The sequence below is a fragment of the Alexandromys fortis genome, unplaced genomic scaffold (assembly GCF_014885135.2).
Source record: "Alexandromys fortis isolate MF-2015 unplaced genomic scaffold, M_Fortis_MF-2015_v1.1 scaffold_86, whole genome shotgun sequence".
Taxonomy (NCBI): Eukaryota; Metazoa; Chordata; class Mammalia; order Rodentia; family Cricetidae; genus Alexandromys; species Alexandromys fortis.
In genome coordinates this window covers 3550980-3573092 of record NW_026067965.1, presented here as the reverse complement: position 1 = coordinate 3573092, position 22113 = coordinate 3550980, and the positions used below count along the sequence as shown (strand labels likewise).

Below are 22113 nucleotides of genomic sequence, written 5' to 3'. Positions count from 1 at the left end.
GGCCTTACTCCCAGAATTGTCTTTTTTTCTTCCTGTGTTGTAGAGCAAGTTTCTGTTTCTTTATCCAGGTGCACGTGGCTCTGCGCGCACATCACTTCAGCGCCCAGACTGAAGAAATAGCCCTATCTATTGAGGACAGGACAGAAACCTGCACTTTCCAGAAGCAACTCTGCTGACGGGACATTCTGAACAACGCTGCTCTAAGAAATACTGGACTAGGGAACACCAGCGTGGGCAGCAGAGGCAGGAAGATGGCAGACTGACAGCAAACCTGGTTCTCCATGGCAAATCTGGGATGCGCTAAAGACCCCGTCCCCAGACACTTTTGTGTGGCATTAACTTTACTGCACATCTAAGACCTCCAAAGAGTATCCTTTATTCTGCTAATTTCCTAGGGGTTCACAGAGTCTCCTCTGTCATTGGACTACAAACCATATACCAGCAAACAAGACTTGCTCTAACAGCGGCTTCATACTCTTTCCTAACGCGTTTCGGGACAGAAACTCCCACCCACACCTGTCTTGAGCCCAGGCCCTATGCTAAGCCCTTCCCACGCATCATGGTTTTCTTCACTGAGACCTGACTAGGAACCCAGGCCTGAGCCTGGCTGCGTGCACTCTGGAGGACCTGTCACTACTGAATCTTCGGGTGACCGCTGGGCAGACCCTAGTGATGCTCTCTGAGGAGCCGAGCAAGCTTTTTCTCCTGCAGTGCCTACCTGCTGCAGATGCTTGCCCACCTGCACAGGTGGGTGTTAACCCGTTTCCTATAACATGCTCTCATTTTTTTTTTTGTGGCAAAATCTATTTTTTTAGTCGTTCCCCCTATTATATGTTAAGGTTCCATGTTATATCTAGAAAAGAATGTCCTACATCAGGTATAAAAATATATTTTCTTGCTAGGTGTGATGGCACATGCCTTTAGTCCCAGCAGCAGGTGGGGACCTCTGTGACTCTGAGGCCAGCTTAGTCTACATAGTGAATTCCAGGACAGCCAGAGCTACACAGGGAGACCCTGTCTCAATATATATATTTCTCAAAATATTGTTGTTTTTCCCTCTAGACCTAGTTTTTGGGAAACTGAGGTAGAGTTCCAACTAACAGCTAGCTAGCTGTCTCAGGGAACTATTTATTAAACAATCCATCTCTCCCTCCCTGCACCTAAAACCATGTACCCACGTCTGTGTGCTGGGTCTGTCTGAACTTCCGTGCTGCCCCAGCAGTCTCTCTGACCTGCATGACAACTGAATTCATGCTGGCAGGACTCAAAGACAAGTGCCTTCTGCCCACCTTGGACCCACCAGGCGCACACCACCACTGCCATTCAGAACTACCTCATGTCCTCCTGTACTCTTCCAAATGAATGTCAGAACTGGCAGAATTCCACAAAGTATCCAATCTTGCTGGAATTACATTGATTTTATGGGCTGACTTGGGAAGAACCAGTCTTTACAGGAGTGTGGGCAGCACTCAGGCAACTCACAGACTGCCTTGCTGGGTCTTCGGGTGACGCTGGTTTCTAGGTAGCTTGTGGTTTAAAAACAGTGGCAGTCGGGACTCTTCCTTGGCCCCATCTGCTCAACTGCAGGGGTTAGCGACCCGGGAACCCTGCTAAATAACGGCACGCCCCCAGCTAATTTCTGACTCTCAGGAGCATGCCTGTGCTGTTTGGTTCTTTAGGAGCCATTGTTACTGGTAATAGGGACCTTTATCTAGACGATGCTTCTTTCTAATCATGGCTTACTAAGATTTCGTAAGGGATGGAGTTTCTCTTTTACCAACTCTGTTTATCATTTATAGACAAATTCACTATTAATTGAAGCTAAAATGACGCATACAGCCTCCTAATTTTTTCTCCATTTTCTTTGTCCCACACACCAGGAAGGCAATAATTCTGCAGATGGAACAAAGATGAACCTTCTCAACCTGCCACTGGACCCAGCATTTCCAAGATATCCAAGCACAGGGGTCTTGGCAGCTCCGTTTCCTTTCTAGGGAAAGGAACTTTCCAGAACCCCATGACAGGAACTTGTAGAGAGCAGTGTGTGAGATGAAGCAGCAGGGAGGATGGGAGATACTTCTCACCCCTGCCACCAACCAGCACATCACCAGAGGACCAGCGCAGGGCAGGCATGGGCACCCGAAGTGTTCTATGGCCTCTGGCCTTGATTTGGAGTCCCAAGCAAGTCCTTCCTGCCGCCCAGCAGTCACTAGCTGGGGCATACAGGCTCAGTGGCACTTAGAGCAGAGGCAGAGCAGAAAGCAGCAAGGTCTTTAGGCTCTTGGGAGAGCTAGGGATCCCATCCGCTCCTCCACTTCACTAATCATGGGACCCTATGCCCTTCTCCCAGAATCTTTCTGCTCCTGTGCTTCGCAGAAGGACATGCGGGGTCTCTGTCACCATAGGACCTCCCCCAGAGCTAGCTCCTAAGTGCAGTCACCTGGCACTGGGCTGTTCCCTCAGCTTCCTTGACCTCTTCTGTTTGCCCCGACTCTTCCTACATCCCATTTTGGGAAAAGAATGGGAGCCTGAGCCTGTGCCCCGCTGGGTACCTACTCACAACCCAAAGAACCTCTTCTCCCTTGTCTCACCGGCATCTGCCCACCACCGATGTGCGGGTTGTCCCAAACACAGAAGCAGCAATAGACAAAGTAAGGGCAGAGCCCAGTCCGTCACAGTTCTGAGAGGCAGAACAGGATGTGATACTAGTGTGACCTGCCCAACCCATCCTGGTGCTAAGAGGCAGTCTCTGTGGATGCACTTTCTCTTCAGGCCACAAGAAGCCCTAACCTAACCCAAGCGGAGGCGGAAGGTGCCGATCTCCATGGGCTCCAGAAAGATGTCAGTGCTGTTGGAGGGTGAGGCCAGAGGGTACAGCAAGGTCAAAGAGGTCGGCTGAAGAAACACCACATCCAGGCCATGGAAGAGGCTCCCCAGGGCCAGCTGTGAAGAGAGAGGAGGCAGGCTGAGCTGGGCACCGCCAACACTGGGCTAAGTTCTTCCTCACAGCCAGTACCACCTTTTAGTTTTTTTAATACAGGGTCCCACACTGTCATCAAGGCTGCCCTCCAACTCACAGCAATCCCATCTCAGTCTCCTGAGTGCTGGGATGGTATTGTGAGCCGCCACACCTGGCTTTCTGTCAAATCTTTGAGAGAAAGTAGCGCTAAGATGGCGACACATGACTGTAGCTCTTGGGAGGTGGACTCAGGTGGCTCAGGAGTTCAACTCAGCTTTGGCCACAAAGTAAGATTGTATCCAGCCTACATAAGACCTTGTCTCAAGAATAAAAACACAATAAATAAATAAATAAATAAATAAATAAATAAATAAATAAATAAATAAATAAATAAATAAATAAATATAAAAAGTAAGAAGGAACTGATCTCACGGAAGCTACAGTCTTCTCTGAAGCAACACACCTCAGACAGGCTCTGCTCAAGTCGGGAGCCTATCCAGGCACCGGAGTAGCCTGGACACCAAGCTGTGTTTGAGAACAAGGACTATGTCTGGATTCACTTCTCGGTTACCAGGGCAGACTAACACTTTGAAAGGTGCAGCAGTTCTTCATTCTCAATTTCCCATCATGCTCGGTACAGGCCCCCTCCTCCTGACTTCTAGTTCAGAGCCTTGTCTGAAACTGCTCATGGCCAACTCAATACTAAAAACCCATCAACAGCCTCTCCTTTGTTTCTGAGGAGCCCTGAGGTTATGCCTTCTCCTCTCACCCTACTGCCGAGCCCCAGGCCAGCCTCCCTCTAAGTTCTCAGTTCTGCTATTGCAGAAGATCCAGCTTCACCGTCTTGACAAAGGGTCCTGCCTCCACCCCTGGGCCTTGCTCACCTTGCCTTGGCTTGTGGTACAGTTGAAGCCCAGGTTCTTGGCCTCAAGGCCACAGTCAAAACCCTTGCGGTGTAGGAGGAGTGCAGCATCAGCCGAGGGCAGGGTGTCCTGGAAGACAGTCAGGGCAAGGGCAATGGAGGGTCAGCCACACTTCTGCCCAGAGGGCAAGGCCAGAACCTGGTGGTGAGGGCTAGCACTCACCGGAACACTTACCTCAGCTGGGAGTGTGCGCAGATTGAGTAGGTGGAAGTCACAGGGCAGTGGGGAGGCCAAAGGGTGAAAAGAGCGCAGAGCAGGGCTGGTGACCTGCCTCTTGGCCACAGGCAAGGAGAGCGGAGGCATGTTGAGGTACATGGAAGTCAGGTGGCTGAGGAGGGACGGGTAGCTGGTAGAGCGCTCATCTTGGACCTGCAAGATGAACCCAAAATGTAGGTGAGGGGAGCCAGGCTAAAGGGTGAAGAAGGGGAGACATGCCAGATCCTTTCTAAACAGCTTTCCCGCTTCACCTGGACTCTGACTGCCTGGTTCCGGGCCCCAAACTGCCAACCCTTCATGAGTGGCTACTTCTTGTGTTCTCACTAGTGTGGCCAGCGCACAGAGAGGAGGAAGGGACGACAGACAGACAGGCTTCTCATAGTGACAGTGTTGTAACCATCCCACGGTTAGATGCCACATCCACAGTGCCAGTCTGACCCTCAGGTCCACCAGCTGGAGTGAAGACCACCCCTCAGGTGGCTCCCAGGATGCCACATTCACAGGCTTACGTGGGACTTCTCTCCGCAGCCACTATATTTCTATACGCTGACCCCTGACCCCGGCACCCCCTCTGAGTGTCCTATATACAGTCTCCCTTCTCCCTTCAAGCCCAGGCAGGGTGGTTATTCCTCTTCCATTTTGTTTCTGCAATGTCTTCAACACAGACTGCCACTCCAACTTCATTTTCCGACCCTTGGCTTAGTTCAAGTCCCTAAGGATTCCTATCAACATCTTAAATCTGTCATCCCTTCCTTGTTTCCCCGGAGAGCCACGGTCCTGACAGCTGAGGGCAAATGACATCCCTCCTCGCTCAAGTCCTTCCATGGTCTCAGACTCTGTCCGGGCACTCTGTAGCCTGCCCTGTCCCTTCCTCCCACCATGCTCTAGCCTAGCACTGGCTCACGGAGTTTTCTGATACAGCAGAAATGCCTTCTGTGATAGCCACTGACTACCTAGAACCACTGGGGTCTTAATGTAATTTAAACAAACAACTTATTATTATTAGTGTGTGTGATGTGCCCCCCCCATATATGTGTGATGTTGCCTGCATATATGTCTGTGCACTTCATGTGTGCAGTGCTCCTGGAGGCCAAGAGAAGACACTCCATTCCTTGAACTGGAATTACAGATGGCCCTGAGCTGCCCTGTGAGTGAAGATCAAACATGGGTCCTCCAGAAGAGCAGTCAATGCGCTTAACCACTAAGCCATCTCTCCAGCTCCTTACAATTTTGTTTTTTATTCTTTTGGTTCTGAGACAGGGTCTCACTATGTAATATCAACTGCCCTGAACTCCCTAGGCAGACCAGGCTTCACCCTCACAGAGATCCACCTGCCTCTGTCTGCTGAACACCTACCTGAGTTGAAGACATGTCACCACACCTGGCCCAAGGAGCATGGTTAGTGTTGAGTGAAAACCTCAACTTATTTCATCTGAATTCATTTGAGTAGCTACATATTAAAACAAAACAAAACAAACATGGTGGATAACTCCTATAATTCTAACCCTTGGGAAATAAAGGCAGGAGGATGAGGCTAGCCTGGGCTACACGAGACCTTGTCTCAAAAAACAAGTAAGTAAACAGGCATACATAACTGGGCATGATGGCATATAGTCTTAGCTACTAGGGGGCTGAGACTGGATGCTCACTTGAACTCAGCAGTTCAAGGCCAGCCTAGGCAACAGTGAGACCAAAACAGGAGGGCAGCCTAAGCTACATAAGACCCTGTCTCACAAACTTTTTAAATATTTATTTATTTTTATGTGCATTGGTGTTTGGTCTGCATGCATGTCTGTGTGAGGGTGTCGGATCCCCTGGAACTGGAGTTATAGACAGTTGTGAGCTGCCTTGTGGGAGCTGGGAATTGAACCTGCATCTTCTGGAAGAGCAGCCAGTGCCCTTAACCGCCGAGCCATCTCTCCAGCCCCAAGAACCTGTCTCAAGCACACACACACACACACACACACACACACACACCAAAAACAAACCTAAAAACATGACTGAGACTTAGCGGTAGCACACTTGCCTAACATGCGCAGAGTACTGGGCTGCACATGTGGACGGCGGCTGCCATGCTCGTCCGCACTGCCCCCGTCTAAAGTCACAACCAGCCCACTGGCACCGTCACCGCTGCCCTCTCACTGAAGCGGAGCCTGGGGACTGCTGATTCAGGCAGCCATCTCCTCAGCCATGCTGCCTTGGCGCTGCGGGCCCAGCCAGACCCCACTTCTGCCCTAGACTTTTACTCTTAGAGCAGCTCCCCAGCCTGCTCCTCTAGTAGGCCCGGGTTGCAGCACAGCAGGGGCTCAGCACCTACAGACTAGTCCTGCTATAGTAAGTAGCTAAGCCGCACCTGCCCTGCGGGGTGCTGGGCAGCAGAGTCCAGCTACAGGGCCTGGTCTGCTCACCCCAGGCCACCCTCACCCTTTGGGCTGCTGGAAAAGATCAAACACCTAAACAAGGCTGCCAGTTTGGAGAAAAAGCCAGGCTGTGAGGCAAAGAAAGCCAAGAGATGAGCAGGGCTGTGTCGGGGTTAGGAAATGCTAGGGCTGGAGGGGGACGATGAGGGGCAGCAAAGAGAAAGGCGGAGGATGAACATGACAGGGGCAAGGTGAAAGCGTGGTGGGGGAGGGGCTGCCAAGCTGCACGAGAGGGGTCAGCAGACGCCATATGGCCCCTGCCTCAGCACAAGATTGAAGCTGTACTCTCTACTCCTCCAGCTACATTCGGGAAACCACAGGGTCCCCCACGGGGCTGAACCTACATTAGCTCGCTGGACAACGGGCCCAGATCTTACCTCATGGCCCATGGTTCGCCGTTCTAACAGGAGGCGGAAGTGGTTGCAGGTGATCTTGTTGTCTTTGAGCCCTTGGCCTAGACCCCGGTTGTCATCCTGCATCAGTCGTCGGTCCAAGATCACCTCCAGCTGGCCTGGGGACGGTAACAGTGAGCTCCAGCTTGCCAAGCCCAGGTCTCAGCAGACACAGGCCTTGGGAGCCGACTCTCCACCTCAGGTACTCAGGGAAAAGCGCAGTGAGACAGACAAGCTGAGTCACTCAGGAGAGAATGATGGACTCCTAGTACTGGGAGAGCAGAGTGCAGGTGAAGAGACAGGAGGACCCGAAAGGGGAGTTCTGACCATGGCAGTTCCCCTCTGTGACTCAGGACTAAGACCTGGGCCCTGGGCCTAGATCAACAGGAAACCTCTTGGGGTCAGGCCACAAAGAACACGGTAAAGAGCCAGCGGACAGAAAACTGAGAGGCCTGTCTGTCGTACTGCTGCAGAGCCCATCAGAATCTGCAGGCTGTGGTGAAACAGGCAGAAGGCATATGAGGTGAGGTGAGCAAGGCCTCCAGTGAGACAGAGGAGGACTACCCATGGGATGTGCTGGGGGAGGGCCCTCACTGCAAAGCCTATGGACCAGAGGGAAAAAAACGCTTTCCCCACAGCTGCCCTGAGCAGCCTCCACCACAGAGGCTCAGGTTTCCCTTTCATCTCCACAGTCCTTTTCTGATCTCTGTACTCGCTGTGGCTTTCTCCTCTGAGCAGACACAGGAAGCTGTCCCCAGCCCTAAAATAGGTTCCTTGCCTAGAATATAATCATTCCTTAATGCCCCATGTCCCAGAGGGACAGACAGCTGACTGAGCAAGGACAATGGGCTGCATTCAGGAGTTCTGAGACAGACAGAGCTCAAAAACATCCTGGCAGACTACAGGGGAGCCACACTCCTCCCACGGAGGAAGTAAGTACAACACTCAGCACAATTGTGGCAAGCCTTAACCCTGCACTCAGTTCAGCCCTCACGGCCTCTGTGCCCCACAGACAGAAGAGTCCCTGAGTGACTGCTCATTTTGTCCCAAGGCTGTAGATATCTCAGGGGACAGGGGGCCTTGGCCTTATCCCTGCTGGCTTCTTACTCTCTCCAGTACTGAGCAGAGAGGCTCACACCCTGCTCGTGCCGTGCAGGTCATCCAGCACAGAGTTAAACCTTCAGACAAAGTCTCACCAAATGGCCCAGACTGAGTTTGAATTTAGGATCTTCCTATCTCGGCCTCCAAAGAGCTGAGGTTACGTGTCTAAGCTACTAGGCCTAGAACTCTTCCTTTGATTAGTAAGAATGTCAGCTGGGTGACAGTGGCATATGCCTTTAATCCCAGTACTCAAGAGGCTGAGGCAGGTGGATCTCTGTGAGTTCGAAGCCAGCCTGGTCTAAAAGCTAGTTTCAGGGCAGGCTCCAAAGCTACAGAGAAACCATGTCTTGATGAACATAAAACAAAAACAAAAAAAAAAAAAACAACACATACATACATACTGACCATTAGGAGGAAATACAGACATTTCTCCTTTTCTAAGTATGACACTGGAATCATCTGCCTGGTGATCTGCCTGGTGGGAGCACACACCTTTAATTCCAGCACAGGAGGCAGAGGCAGATGGATCTCTCTAAATTCGAGGCCAGCCTAATTTACAGAGAAAGTTCCAGGACAGCCAGAGCTACACATAAAAACCCTGCCTCAAAAATAAAAGGAAAGAAAAAAGAGTTGTGCCCCTCAGCTGAGACTAACCCTTCAATCCCCAGCTTCTTCCCCCAAAGGGGAGGATGCCCAACTGTGACTGACAGGAGCTGTAGATGGCTCACCCCTTCCCAAGCTTTGGGATGATGGGGTTTAGAGAGAGGGGAGGCAAGCCAACAGAGGACTCTCTGAGGCAAAGGGAGGCTGGTTCCCTACTCACCATCACCGAGGCTGGAGACACCCAGGGCCTGGGCAGTGTGCAGCGTGAGGCGCCTCTGTGCATCTTGGATATAGGCCATGACGGGCATGGGGTAAAAGTTAGCCTGCAGGGGCAACTTCTTTAGATACCTCCGGGGCTGTACCTGCAGAGAGGAGTTCAAGGCCAGCCAGGAATGATGTCTGATTTATGTTCTGAAGGCTCCTCAGTGTGAAGGCATTTCTGGCTATTATTTTTGTTTTTGTTATTATTTGTTTTTTCTTAAGACAGGGTTTCTCTGTGTAGCCCTGGTTGTCCCAGAACTCACTCTGTAGATCAGGCTGGCTTTGAACTCAAGAGATCTCCCTTTCTTTGCCTCCCAAGTATTGGGATTAAAGGCATGCACCACCACCGCCCAGCTATTTTTTCTTAATTGAGTGTATGTATATAACATGTATATAACGTGTGCACAGTAGTGTGTGTGCCACAGCACACATGTGCAAGTCAGAGGAGAACTCTGTGGAATGGGTTCTCTCATTCCACCTTTACCAGGGTTCCAGGAATTGAGCTCAGGTTGCCAGGCCTGATCAAGAGCCTTTACCCACTGAGCCACCTCACTGGCCCCATACTGACCCCCAGTCCTTGGCCCCCTCCCCACAGCACTGGAGGCCAAAAGCAGCCCAAGTTCTATGGGGCCCAGGAGTTACCTGAAAGCCATTGAGGTCTGTGAAGAAAGTACCCTGGCTGTCAATGTCCGTGTGAATGCGTAGGGCCAGCTCCTTGTTCACATAGTCCCTGATGTCTACCAGGAACGCCATGTCCAGAGACAGCCCCTCTACCCCTGCACACAGGGACAGCCAGAAGTGAGGTGAGCACAGCCTGAGAGACTAGCCGGGGAAGGCTCCACCACCCTCCTCCTGGGAGCTTCCGGGCCACAGTCCATTGGATTTTCCCGCAAGAGAATCAAACATCCATGTCAGATGACACATCTGTTTGTCAGCAGAGATGGGGCAGAAGAGGGACGGGTGCCAGCCTGCGTCTCCTTGGGACCCTCCCCACCTGCAGGGCTCACCTGGCAGGTTATAAAGTCGGATCACTTGGTGAAAATGCTCGTAATATGCAGCCACCTCCGAGAAGAACGGGCCTTCGGTGACACGCAGCACAGGAGGCTTCTTGGGGACGTAGGGCTGGGAAAAGAGCATGGGGGCACTGAACCCACAGTACAGAGTACACAGTGACAGCACCAACCCAGAGTGGGGCGACAGAAGTCCCTGTCCCAGTGCTCTGGCCTGCACCTGTGCTGAGCAGGCCCAGAGCCATGGTTAAGACCACAGTTCACCTCCACATGGCAACGAAGACAAGGACAGGCAGGCAAGACACAGGAGGCAGAGACTGAAGGGATGCCAGGGCCTCCCAATCCATGAGACCCCGCAGACTGTGGGAGCCATCGCAGGTACCTTAGCCTCGCTATCCGGCAGGAAGAGGTAGGCACCACTCTTGTCTTTGGATGTGCGGGTGCCGTAGATGAGGAACTTCATGTCCATCTGCTGCTCCTGCTCCTCGTCCACCCTTCGGATGCTCTGCCAAAGAACACAGCCCTGACCCCTGGCCCCACACCAGCATGTCAGGTCTCCCCCTGGGAGGGTAGGGACTGACTTCCCCTCAGGAGCCAAGCCCAGTGCTACAGCTGGGATCTTAGGTCTGTGTGGTAAGGGCTTGTTCCCTGACTGCTGCTAAAAGAGGAGGTGGAGACATCCATCGGGACTCAATCACTTCCCTCCTACTTTTTCTTTCTTGTTTCTTGTTTTTTGTTTTAAGATTTATTTATAAGCCAGGCAGTGGTGGCGCACACCTTTAATCCCAGCACTCGGGAGGCAGGTGGATCTCTTGAGAGTTTGAGGCCAGCATGGTCTACAAGAGCTAGCTCCAGGGCTGGAGAGATGGCTCAGTGGTTAAGAGCACCATCCTGCTCTTCCAAAGGTCCTGAGTTCAATTCCCAGCAACCACATGGTGGCTCACAACCATCTGTAATGAGATCTGGTGCTCTCTTCTGGCCTGCAGGCAGAGCATTGAGAATACTGTATACATAATAAAAATAAATAAATCTTAAAAAAAAAAAAAAAAGAGCTAGTTCTAGAACAGGCTCCAAAGCTACAGAGAAACCCCGTCTTGAAAAACCAAAAAAAAAAAAAAAAAAAAAAAAAGATTTATTTATTATGCATGTTTGCCTACTGGGCACCAGACCTCACTACAGATGGTTGTGACCCACTGTGTGGTTGTGGACCTGAACTCAGGGCTTCAGGAAAAGCAGCCAGTGCTCTTAACCTTTGAGCTATCTCTCTAGCCCACGTCTTTTTTGTTTTTCTTGAGACAGGGTTTTTCTGTGTAGACCTGGCTATCCTAGAACTTAGTCTGTAAACCAGGCTGGCTTCGAGATCCAACTGCCCCTGTCTCCTGAGTGCTGGCATTAAAGGTGTGTTACCACAACCCAGCTAAGGCTGACTGTAACTTCTGATCTTCCTGCCTTCACCTCCCCATGCTGGGATTACAGGCATGTGCTACCGCATCCGGTAGCTTCTTGTAGCTCCGATGGTAGACTGCTTAATCTAGCATGCAACTCCAGCCCTCACCTTTTTTTTTTTTCTGAGACAGGGTTTCTTTGTGTAGTCCCGACCAGTCCCTTTTTATTTTTCCTTCCTTCCTCCCTCCCTCCATTTATTTTGAGGTACCATTTCACTGGCTTTCCTGGAACTCACCACGTAGAGCAAGCTGGCCTTGAATTTACAGAGGACACACACACACACACACCCCAACTCGGTCTCTCAAGTGTAAGAATTGAAAATGTATGTGATCAAACCCAACTTCTTTCTTTAAACTTTTTGAGACAAGGGTCTCACGATAGTTCAGGTTGGCCTTGCTATGCAGCCAAAGATGACCTTGAACTTGTGGCCTCTTGCTTCTGCCCTTCCACTGCTGAAATCTTGGTATGCACCAGCACACCCAACCTCTCTCCTGCATCCTGGCTGTGCCGTAATTTACTTTCCTGAGATGTGTTCCTTGCTGTGATGTGCTGCCTAACTACAGGCCCAAATGCAACGGGCCTGCCTAACCGCAGGCTCAATGCTCACAAACTGTAATAAACCTTTTCTTCTTTACAAGTTGCAGACACAGTAGCAGACGGTTAATGTGCTCAGCCGTGCCTGCTGTCAGCTTGAGAACTGTGAAAGCTCACACCCAAGCCTCTGTGAGTCAGGCAACTGGGGACACATGGGGCCAGAACAACTGTACACAGCCTCCTGATGCCCATGCCCTTCTCTGCTCCCTCCCCACCGACCCAGGCCTGGCCCTTACCTTGAGGAGCCCAGTAGGGCCGGAGAACCAGACCTGCATGTAGCGATTGCTGATGGCGAAGTCACTGGGGCTGGAGTCCACGACACGGAGAGGGAAGGCTGCTTGCCTGCCGATGGACAGCTTCGCACCGTTCAGGTAGACGCGTACGGAAGACGTCAGCGTGTAGGGCCCATCGAGATCTGGCTGCAGCTGCAGCACACCCAGGCCCAGGGCTGGCAGGCGGATGGGCACCGACACCTGAGTCCAGGAGCGGAAAGAAGCAATGAGCAGAGAAGCAGCAGTCCAGACTTCTCCACCATCCTGGACCTCCACACCTCCACATTCTGTTTTCTGGGTTGTTGGGTTTTTTTTTTTTTTTTTTTTTTTTGGCTTTCAATTTTTTTCTGATTTTTTTGAGACAGGATTTCTCTGTGTAACATCCCTGGCTGTCCCTAGAACTCACTTTGTAGACCAGGCTGGCCTCAAACTGCCTCGGCTTCCAGAGTGCTGGGATTAAAGGCGTGCACCTCCCGACATTCTGTTTTCTGAAGCTAAGCATGGAACCTTGCATTTCTGTCTGTAAAGTCCTATCTGCTTTGGTATCCTGTTTCTGAGCCACAGTGTTATTTCACACGCCTGTCAGCAAAGGGGCACAGCACTCAGCTGAGAGCCCAGAGTCTGAAGCAAGCTAACTTCACAGACTGTCTGAGCAACCTTAGGCAGGTAGCACAACCTCTCTGCACCTCTGCTTCTGGTGAAATGAGGGTGGCATCACTCTGTACACTCATAAGAGTTTGATGAAAGCTGGGGGGTACATTGCTGTACCCCAACAGTCAGGAGGCTGAAGCAGAGGAAAGCAAGCCTGAAGCCGAGCTAAACTACACAGTGAGGCCTGTCTTTAAAAACAATCTTAACAAATTGAGTATTTAAGCAAATGAAGCCGTGCCTGCCATGAACTATGTCTGAGCATTTATTTTTCATCCATATTACAGATGAAATACATAAGTCAACAATAATAAATCATCTTTAGAAGCTGTGTCCAGGAATTAAGAGACCAGCTTGGGCAACATGCAAGACCCCATCACAACAAAGTAAACAAACACTTGCTGAGCAGCCGAGGGCACTGTTGCTGCCATCTGTGCTATAATTATGACCACAGTGTCCTCGCCATCCTTTTAAGGATACTCAGATCCCAAGAGTGACTGTCCTTTGGGCAATGCCTCTCCCTAAGCCACCTGCCTCCATCCTGGGGAGCAAGCAGAGCGCAGCAGAGGAATAGGAAGCGAGTGTTGGTGGGGAGGGAGGCCCAGGAGAGGTACTGATGAGCAGGGAGGGCTGAGCCCTGCCTCACCTGGTAGACATCGGGGACCAGGTTAGTGGCCGAGCTCCAGTGCACACTGATCTGCACAGAGAGGGGCTGACCCGCCTCGGAAAGGACTCGCACCCTTGGGGAGTTGACCAGCAGGGACACCACACTGAGCCTCTCCTGTTCCAGCGGGTTAAATAGCACCACAAACCTGTGGGTGGAAGGTGGGCTGACCCGGGAGCTTGCTGCATTGGCAGGGCAGAAGCAGCAGCCAGAGCAAGGCCCCCTTGTTCTGGGGAGTGGAGGGTGCCTCTGTGAGCCTTGCCAGGCCTGACTCACCTGGGTGAGGAGTCCAGCTGGATCACTGTGCGCTCTGGCAGGGCATCGTGACTTGAACGGCTCTCGTCCTGCAGTGACGTGAGCAGGAAGAAAGAATGAATGGCTGGGCTCAACCTCCTCCCCACCCCAACCTGTCCAGGATATGAACCATAAGCATGGAGTTTGCACTGCAGAGCAAAGAAGACAAAAGAGGCACAGCACCCAGCAACAGCGGCTCTCGAGGTAGTACCCACCCAAACCACAGGATCTCTCGAGCAGATGTAGCAAGGGGCTCACCATTTGAAGGAAGGGTGTCCCAGGGTCAAATCCGTAGGCTTCCTTGTCTCCCAGCACCAGATAGTGGGCAGCATTGATGATGACCTGCTTCAGGCTAACCAGGGACCGCAGCAGCCTGCAGAGGGCAAGAGAGAAAGCAGAGAGAAGACAGCCATGGGGAGGCTGTCTGCCACACCAGCAGGACCAGCCCCTGGCAGCCCACCCACCAACCACCCACATAGCCTCTCTTTGAAATGGTGAAGGACGTGGGGGTGGCACCTACCTGACTCCATAGTCTACCACCACTGCCTCCTTGGCAGTTCCAGTGATGGCATCGTGGTGCTGGAAGAGCCCCAGTGTGCGCCGAGCTTCCGTCAGAAGAGCAAAATCAGACACCGGGTACTGGCCAGCCAGTCCAGAGCGGCGGGCATGAGCCACAGCCAAGCTGTATAGAACCTCTGCCCCACTACCCAGAGAAAGAAGTCAGAGCCCTTCCTCTCCTGTTCAACCTTGCCCAAGGGTCACCCCCACACTGGCAAGGTCCTCTCCTGCTACTCCGCAAAGGTTAACTAACTTGCACTCAACAAGGGAAGGCGGCAGGTCTCACCGCAGGTGGGCTTCTAGGACTCGGTCCAAGCTCTTGTAGAAAGGCCGGGAAGTGTAATAGCCTGTCCAGTAATGGTCCTCCCGGTCAGCATAGGAGAAGAAATCTCCACTCAGCACAGGAAACCCTGGAGGCCTGGCACCGGGCTCCACTCCTGTCCTCTTATACAGGGCATCAAAATACTCAGAGAGGGTCCCGAACTGGGCCTGTAGGGACACAAAACACTCCCATCAATTACAGAGCCTCCTGGGAGCTCTGGCTACCATTCCACAATGCTGCAGGTGTGTGCCCAGGTGAGGACTTTGTCTAGCAAAGGGCAGGAAATCTCTAAGTCCTGCTCTTCAGGGCCTAGCAAGCGCTGGGGAACTTGGGGATGCATTCTGATCCACACAGGAACCGTGCCCAGGATTGGGAATGACCTGGAGCACTCAGCAGCAGGGCAGGTAGAGGAAGGATCAGGCTGCATCAAGAGTGCTACACTGCCATCTGCACAGCCTCCCACCTGCACATGGAGCTCAGGCTTGCTGTTGAGGAAGTCAAAGAGCCGCTGGTAGTTGAAGAACTGGGCATCCCACTCCTGGGGCTTGTCATAGCGGAAGTCATCACCCAGTGGTACAAGGAGGACGTTGCTGCGGAAAAGTCGGGACTTCTTCCGGTACTGGTCCAGGAGCAGGGCTGCCCTGGAAACACAGACGGTCACAAGCGCAACATGAAGTCCTAGGCTTAAAAAGATCGGTGAGGATCGTCGCGAAAAAAAAAAAAAAAAAAAAAAAAAAAGATCGGTGAGGGTGGTAGGGAGGTGGCTCGGGGAATAAAATGTTTGCCACACAAGCATGAGGACTGGGGTTTGGGACACACACCCCCAAACATGTAAATGCCAGTGGGCATGGAGGCCTGACTATAAGCACAAAGCTCAGAAGGTCCCCAGAGCCAGCTGCATAGCTAGACCAGCCCACACTGGAGATGGGCTCTGGGTTCACCTGAGAAACCTTTTCAAGGAGTAAGGTGGAGCGAGACCAAGGAAGATTTCTGATGTTAACTGTGGCTCTCCATACACACTCACAGACCTGCATATGCATCCACAAACGTGGGCACGCACAAATTCAAACTACGCCTGGTGGCATTCACTTTTAACTCTAGCACTTGGGAGGTAGAAGGTAGGCAGATTGCTGTGATTATGAGGTCAGCCTGATCTATATAGTGAGTTCCAGGCCAGCCAAGGCGACACAGTGAGATCCTGTCTCAACAAAAGAAAAGACGCCCAAGACAAGCTCGGCACAGAAGCACATCCTTGTAACCCCAGTACCTGGGAAGCTGAGGCAAGAAGGTTCCAAGTTTGAAGCCAGACAGGTCTATACAGAGAAGGCCTGCTGGGTGTGGCAGCACATGCCTGTAACCCCAGCACTTTGGGGGTACCAGTAGTTCAAGCCCATCCTCACCTACACAGCAAGTTCAAGGACAGCCCCAGCTACATAAGACTGTCTATAGCCCCCAAACACACATGAATAATGGTGCTTTGCTTGAACTGTATGAGAAAATTTATTTTTATCTATATCATCTATCCAGTAGAGCCTTACAGAATGTCATTAGAGTCATGTTTCTGCCAGGTGTAGTGACATGTGCCTGTAATCCCATACTTGGAGACTGAGGCAGGGGGACTGTTGGAAGCTGAGGTCAGCCTGAGCTACATGACAAGACCCTGTCTCCAAAAACAGAAAAAGAAGAAAGAAAAGTGGCTTTGGTGCTTGCTTGGATTGCTAGCATGAGCCACTGCTGCTGCTACTAACCACATTCTCAACATTTTAGCTAAAGTGACATTTAGATCAACCTTCATACTTCTGTAGGAGTCTAATTTTAGTCACAGTGACATCTTTGAGGTCCTTTACTATTCTCTTAGAAGGGACAGGTCTTTTTTCTCAGAAATTAGAGGCTCTCCGCAGGACTGGGTGGATCTAAGCAGCATTTGGGCCCAGTGAGTATAAGGTCCACCTGCCCGACCTGGAGCTGACCCAGAGAACCTAAGTCAAATGAAAGACAGCAGTTGAAATGTTGCAAGAAATAGTACCAACATAAGAACTGTTCAGGGCAAGTGCCTGGCACAGTGGCGCATGCCTTTAGTCCCAACACTTGGGAGGCAGAGGCGGGTGGATCTCTGTGAGTTTGAGGCCAGCCTGGTTTATATAGTGAGTTACGGGAAAGCCAGAACTAAATAGTGAGACTCTGTCTCAGGAAAATAAAAAAGAATTGTCTAGGACTGGGGATGTAGTTCAGCTGGTAGAGTGCGCACCCCACTTCACAAACCCCCTGCAGCAACCAGGTGTAGTGAGTCATGCTTGTAACCCAGCACTCAGGACATGGAAGCATGTTTGAGGCCAGTCAGCCTGGAATATGAGATCCTGTCTCAAAAAGAAAAAAATGGGGGGAGGGGGATATCTCCCAGTCTATTAGGGCATCAGAAGGCAGCCTCACTGAAGAAAGTAAAAGCATTCTGGGAAGGAAGCTAAGCGCCAGTTCTATTCCCCAGGGAGGCGGTAAGGAGTCGCTACTGCAGAGGCATGGCCTAAACTCTCCCTGCAGAGTCTGCCCTTCCTTCCAGGTACGGTCAGCATCATGCAACTGACAGAGCCAAGACCAGAACCCCCCCCCCCCCCAGGAGCAAAATGTCAACATCAGCCGGGTGTGGTAGCAAAGACCTGTTCCCCATTCTCAGAAGACAGAGGCAGGAGGATTGAATACTCCTGGGGCTCCACAGCCCAGAACCCCAAACCCCACTTCTTGTCCCAGCAGGGCTGACAGCAGATACCTGTCTGCCACGTTGGCCTCTGTAATAGCCCGGGGCGGCACCTTCCAAGGGCAGTTGATGCGCCCGCCAGGCAGGCGTTTGAAATCAAACTGGCAGCAGATCTTGGGATCAGGGCCACAGGTGTGTGGTACATCGTAGCTGTAGAAGGGCATCATGTGGCAAAAGATGTCTGTGCTGGTGTCTGGATCTACAGAAGACGAAGACACACCATAGGGTCAGCCACTGGCAGGCAGGGTGAGCAGCTAGCTACAAAGACATCACACGTGTGTAGATTCGTATAGATAGGCAACCCTGAGACACTGAGGCTCTGGCCAAACTCAAGATTTTAAGTATGTGGAGACTGGGAATAGGACACGGGGCCCCCAGACCCACAGCTCCTGCAGGAGATGTGCCCCCAGACACCAGCGGAGGTCAACAGGACTCACACAGGGGCTGATTGGAATGAACCACCCCTTCCCCAGTAAAGACCGCACTGCTATACGACCCGTGCCCCTCCCTGGCCTTACCCCACATCTGCCTCCACATGAACTCCAGGCTGTGAGTGGCAGCAAAGTGCTTCTTGATGGCATAATGCACCCTCTGAATCAGCATGCTGGTCAGGTTGGCACGGCGCAGCAGGTAAGGCATGGTGGAGCTGTGCCCAAAGGGGTCCACTGCCCAGCCCGAGCGAGGCGTTGCACCTGGGCAGAGCACAGATTTCAAAGGCCCTGAATACCTTAGGGACTGGCTGCTGGCTTCCCTAGTGCCCGGGAGGCCAGCTCCTGCCGTGCCCAGCAGGCAGGCTGCATGAGCCGGGAAGGAACAACATCCAACAGTTCACTGTACCTCACAGCATCTTGCCACCACATTCAGGCCCAGCACTGGGGCAGAGTCTAGCTCCCACGCTCCCACGCCTGGACTTACCCAGGTTCCTCTCCAGCCACTGGTGTCCCTCGATGAGCTGGTCAATCAAGGCAAAGTAATGGGAGTTGGCCTCATCGGGCATCACCCACCCGCCTGTTGCAATCTCCAGCTGCCCGTTTCCCACCAGCCTAAGGATGAAGGCACGCTCAGGGTGTGGCAGGGAAGGGTGACAGGGACTGCATGCATTGGCCTCCTCCAGCCAGAGAATACTCACAAGCTTGGCACCCACGGCAGGAGACAAGACCAACCCACTGAGCCAGGGCTTAATGACACCCCCGCCTTCCTGGCTACCACTGACCTTCGAACTGCTGCCTTCTTTTGGGCGCTGATATTGTCCCACCACTTGGCGAAGAAAGAGACTTCTGCCCAGAGAAAGCGTCTTCGGGGATCTTCCTGCAGCTTGGAAACCATGCTATTGAGGATGTGCTGGGTTTGCTCCATGTAGTACTTGTCAAAAGTCTTGATCCAGCCTGGGGGAGCCAACGCAAGGTCCTCTGAATATGCCGCACACGTCAGCGGCACCCCTCACGTCTGTCCTCAGAAAGCCTGCCCCACACCCCGGCGCCGGGGCCTGCTGGGCCTTCACCTGGATCGTTGTGTGAGTGGGGTACCACAAACACCTGCAGGTCTTCGGCGTCCCAGTCATTTGGGCTGTAGGAGATGTCAAAGCCTTGTCTCCACACGCCACCCTCCACATTGTCAAACGGCAAGTCTTCGGACACTGTTAGCATCTGCCAGGGAGGAACGCGGCTCAGTGCCCACCCACAACAACAGGAGATCCCCTCTCCCCGCCAGCTCCAGCTCTTACCTGTAGCTCTGGCTTCTGACCCCTGCCCCCCAAAGCAAACTGGCAGTCCTGGGGGGAGACAGAGAAGAAGCTGGGCCGGGGCTCTGGGAGCACAGCCCAGGAGCCATTGGCTGTGTGGTAGGGCAGTAGGGCTGGTGGGCCCTCAGCATTGGCTGTCAGCTCCAGCACCGAGTCCTTGATGTGGCTAATGATCTCGTGGTTTTCCTCCAACAGCTGTTCCAGCTGTTCGATCCGGTTCTGCAGCACAGAAATTTGGCTCTGCCAAAAAATAAGAACAGAAAGGAATCACTCATATAGCTCCCTGTCACAGACACAGGAAGAATTCCTGCTTGGGGCCACCACCTGATTGATGCCTGACTGGTCTGTGATTCCCTCTCCAAGTCGGACCATGGGCCTACAGGGCTGAAGTGGACCGCACATCACCCCACAGACTCCTGTCCACTGGGCCTGGAAGTAGCGTCACCCTCCAGCTCATGGAGGGCAAACGTTTCAGCTCGCATGCCTGCGCTCAACGGCCTGGACTTCCTGTCTCAAGCATGGTGCTGAGGGCAGCTTAATGGCAAAGAAACACGACAGTCGATGAGCGGCGTCTGCCAAGCACTCAACTCAGACGAGCAATGCACACGGCCACTTTTTCTTCCTCCACCAAGGCTGCTTTTCACCTCCTGCTGTGGCCAGCACAGCCCAGGGGTGGAGCCTGTGTTTAGCAAGAACCAGCCCTTGGGCAACCCACCTCCAAAGGAAGGAAAATCTCTCTAGGAGTGCTCCTGGGCTGCGGAGGCATAACTCAGCTGTAGCCTGCATGCGTGCCCGAGGCTCCAGGAGTACTCCCCAAGACCACGGGGTGGGGGAGGGTGTTTTTGTCCTAGCCTGACACAGCTGGGAAGATGCCAAGCCCAGGTGACTTGCATTTGAGGAGAACAAGGTGTGACTCACCCTGGGGAAGTTCCCACCACTCTGGTGTCTGGCGGGATCGTGCTGTACTCGGTCCAGCATCAGGTAGAGCGAGAAGACAGCGACGCAGAAGATGGCAGCGCCACACACCGTCACCTGCTTTTTCAACTTCATGCTGACCCCCACATGTACCTGGCAGGAGACACGCCACCCCACCTGTCGTTCTGGCATGCAAAACCTTCTGTTGCACTTCCTAGCAAGCACCCTCTGAATTCCCAAGGAGCACCTATTTGTGCCTGACTCTGGTTAAAACCAAAGAGCTCCCAAGAACCAAACCTTGCTCGCGACTCCTAGCGCACAAGTTGCACATATATCTGGGGCTGGTTCTGTCGGACAGGAGGTCGGTCTGCTACCCCTCAGGCAGAGCCATAAAAACCTGGATACACCGTGTGTGTGTGTGTGTGTGTGTGTGTGTGTGTGTGTGTGTGTGGCACTGGCAGGTGAGACGGCTCAAGAGGTAAAGGCACTTTCAGCCAAGCCTGACAACCAAGTTAAGTCATTTGGCTCGGAGGGCGGAAGCAGAACACCAACCTCTACAACTGTCCTCTGATTGACTACCACATGTTTGCTGTGGTGTAGACGCACACAGATAAATAAGCATAACATATTAAAACAAAAACAAAAGTAGGGATAACAGAGTCCCAGCTCTGACTCACGTTTCATTATAAAACTACTAATTACAAACAGCTTGCTCAGGACTCTGCCCGCAGAGAACGTCTGTCCAGGCTTCCTAGCCATGTGTTTCCTCCCTTCGGATGCATAAATACCAAGGCTTCTATTCACCGGCTGGAGACACAGGCTAGCCTCCCGGCTCTGACCTCCTGGGTCAGACTGCTTGCTACTCAGCAGAAACAGTGCCTGGCCCAGATCCTGTCTCAGGAAGCATACAGAATGGATTTCTTTTTAAAGAGATGCTCACGTTTCTAACACAACCCAGAATTAGTATTCTAGTATTCACCCTGGCAGTACTGATTCCTGCCGTGCAAAAACTTCCAGTCCTGGCTTCCAGAGCGCGTTCAGGGACTCCTGAGAAGCCAGCGGCGAGACTCAAAGTCCCCAGGGTAGCAGAGGCCGGGAGCTGCTTCTCGGAAACGGAGCAACTCGAAAGGACCCACAATGCCCGCTGCCACTGCCCGCGGGTCCCCCACTTGCCTGCCGGCGGAGGGAGGACGCTAGCTGCCGAACGCGCGTGGGCGGGACCGCGTTCTAGAGTCTGCTCTTCGGGCTCTGGTGCTGAAGATCTCTGTCACCTCACCCTGCGTCCTACTTAGCGCCAACTGATTCCGCTCGGGAGCCTCCGGGCAATATTTTTAGCCCCTGGAGATTGGGTCCTGGCCAAAGAGGGCGGAGCTGGGGAGCAGGAGCTGGGTCACCGTTGGGGGCAGGCACCTGCCGCGGGGTCGTCGTCCCCCGCCCACGCAGGCCTGCCCAGCCCCCTCCGGCCCTCGGAGCTCAGCGGGCACCTGGAGGCCGCAACGCCCGCGGCCTGCAGGCAGGAGTCATCGCCTGCACACCGCCTGGCCCGTTACCGTACGCGGCCGGCCTCCGCGCCGCTCGGGACCCTGCCGGCCGCGCCGCCACCGCTTGCATCCCCGGGGACCGCAGCCCGCCCGCCCGCGCGCGGGGCAGTTTCGCAGGCAGAGACGGAGGCCTGCCCACCCACCGCTCCTGCTCGGCCCCGCAGCCGCGCTCCCGCCGGGGCCAGGCCGGCCGCGCGCTCCTGCGCTCGATCCGCGCTCCCGCCTCTAGCGGCCGCGGGGCCGAGCGGCGCGCCGGGTCGTGGGGGGGAGGAGGAGGGGCGCGGGGGAGCGCGCGCAGCGTCCCCCAGCTCCGGGCCCCGTCGGGCTCCGCAGCGCCCCCTAGCACTAGGCGCGGTCGCCTCCCAGCGTCTCGGCCCGGTTCCCGCGGTGCCTCCTGCTGGGTCGGTACAGGGGTCCGCTAAGGCTGCTGTGCCGCTCTCCGCAGCCGTGGAAAGGGCAGGGCGCGCGCTGCGGAACCCCG

The 22113-nt window shown here is 53.3% G+C and overlaps 1 protein-coding gene across 2 annotated transcripts; it reads right to left on the bottom strand.

The window, feature by feature from the left end:
* Positions 1–353: 353 nt before the first annotated feature.
* On the bottom strand, positions 354–21854 carry Man2a2 (mannosidase alpha class 2A member 2). 2 transcript variants are annotated; one of them, XM_050154025.1, is made up of 24 exons: positions 21776–21854; positions 21265–21462; positions 20095–20244; positions 19159–19416; positions 18937–19081; positions 18649–18820; positions 18351–18478; positions 17954–18127; positions 17448–17634; positions 15147–15324; positions 14648–14850; positions 14324–14506; positions 14062–14176; positions 13786–13853; positions 13492–13657; positions 12162–12398; positions 10268–10390; positions 9883–9997; positions 9518–9651; positions 8835–8976; positions 6896–7029; positions 4057–4251; positions 3844–3951; positions 354–2943 (listed from the first exon to the last, which is right to left on the bottom strand). In XM_050154025.1, exons 3-24 carry the CDS (start codon positions 20224–20226, stop codon positions 2791–2793), a joined length of 3450 nt encoding a protein of 1149 aa, XP_050009982.1. In that variant the 5' UTR covers positions 20227–20244; positions 21265–21462; positions 21776–21854; the 3' UTR covers positions 354–2790. The 2 variants fall into 2 exon arrangements, with proteins under 2 accessions (XP_050009982.1, XP_050009981.1); XM_050154024.1 differs by lacking the exons at positions 21265–21462; positions 21776–21854 and having other exon boundaries at positions 20095–21234.
* Positions 21855–22113: the final 259 nt, after the last annotated feature.

Excerpts from the sequence above, each read along its gene's own strand:
- Man2a2 (XM_050154024.1), bottom strand. The coding sequence starts at position 20,283 with ATGCCAGAACGACAGGTGGGGTGGCGTGTCTCCTGCCAGGTACATGTG. Across the intron at positions 7,030-8,834 it reads TGTCTCCAGCCTCGGTGATG|GCCAGCTGGAGGTGATCTTG; the intron begins GTGAGTAGGGAA and ends TACCGTCCCCAG. Across the intron at positions 2,944-3,843 it reads GTACCACAAGCCAAGGCAAG|CTGGCCCTGGGGAGCCTCTT; the intron begins GTGAGCAAGGCC and ends CTCTCTTCACAG.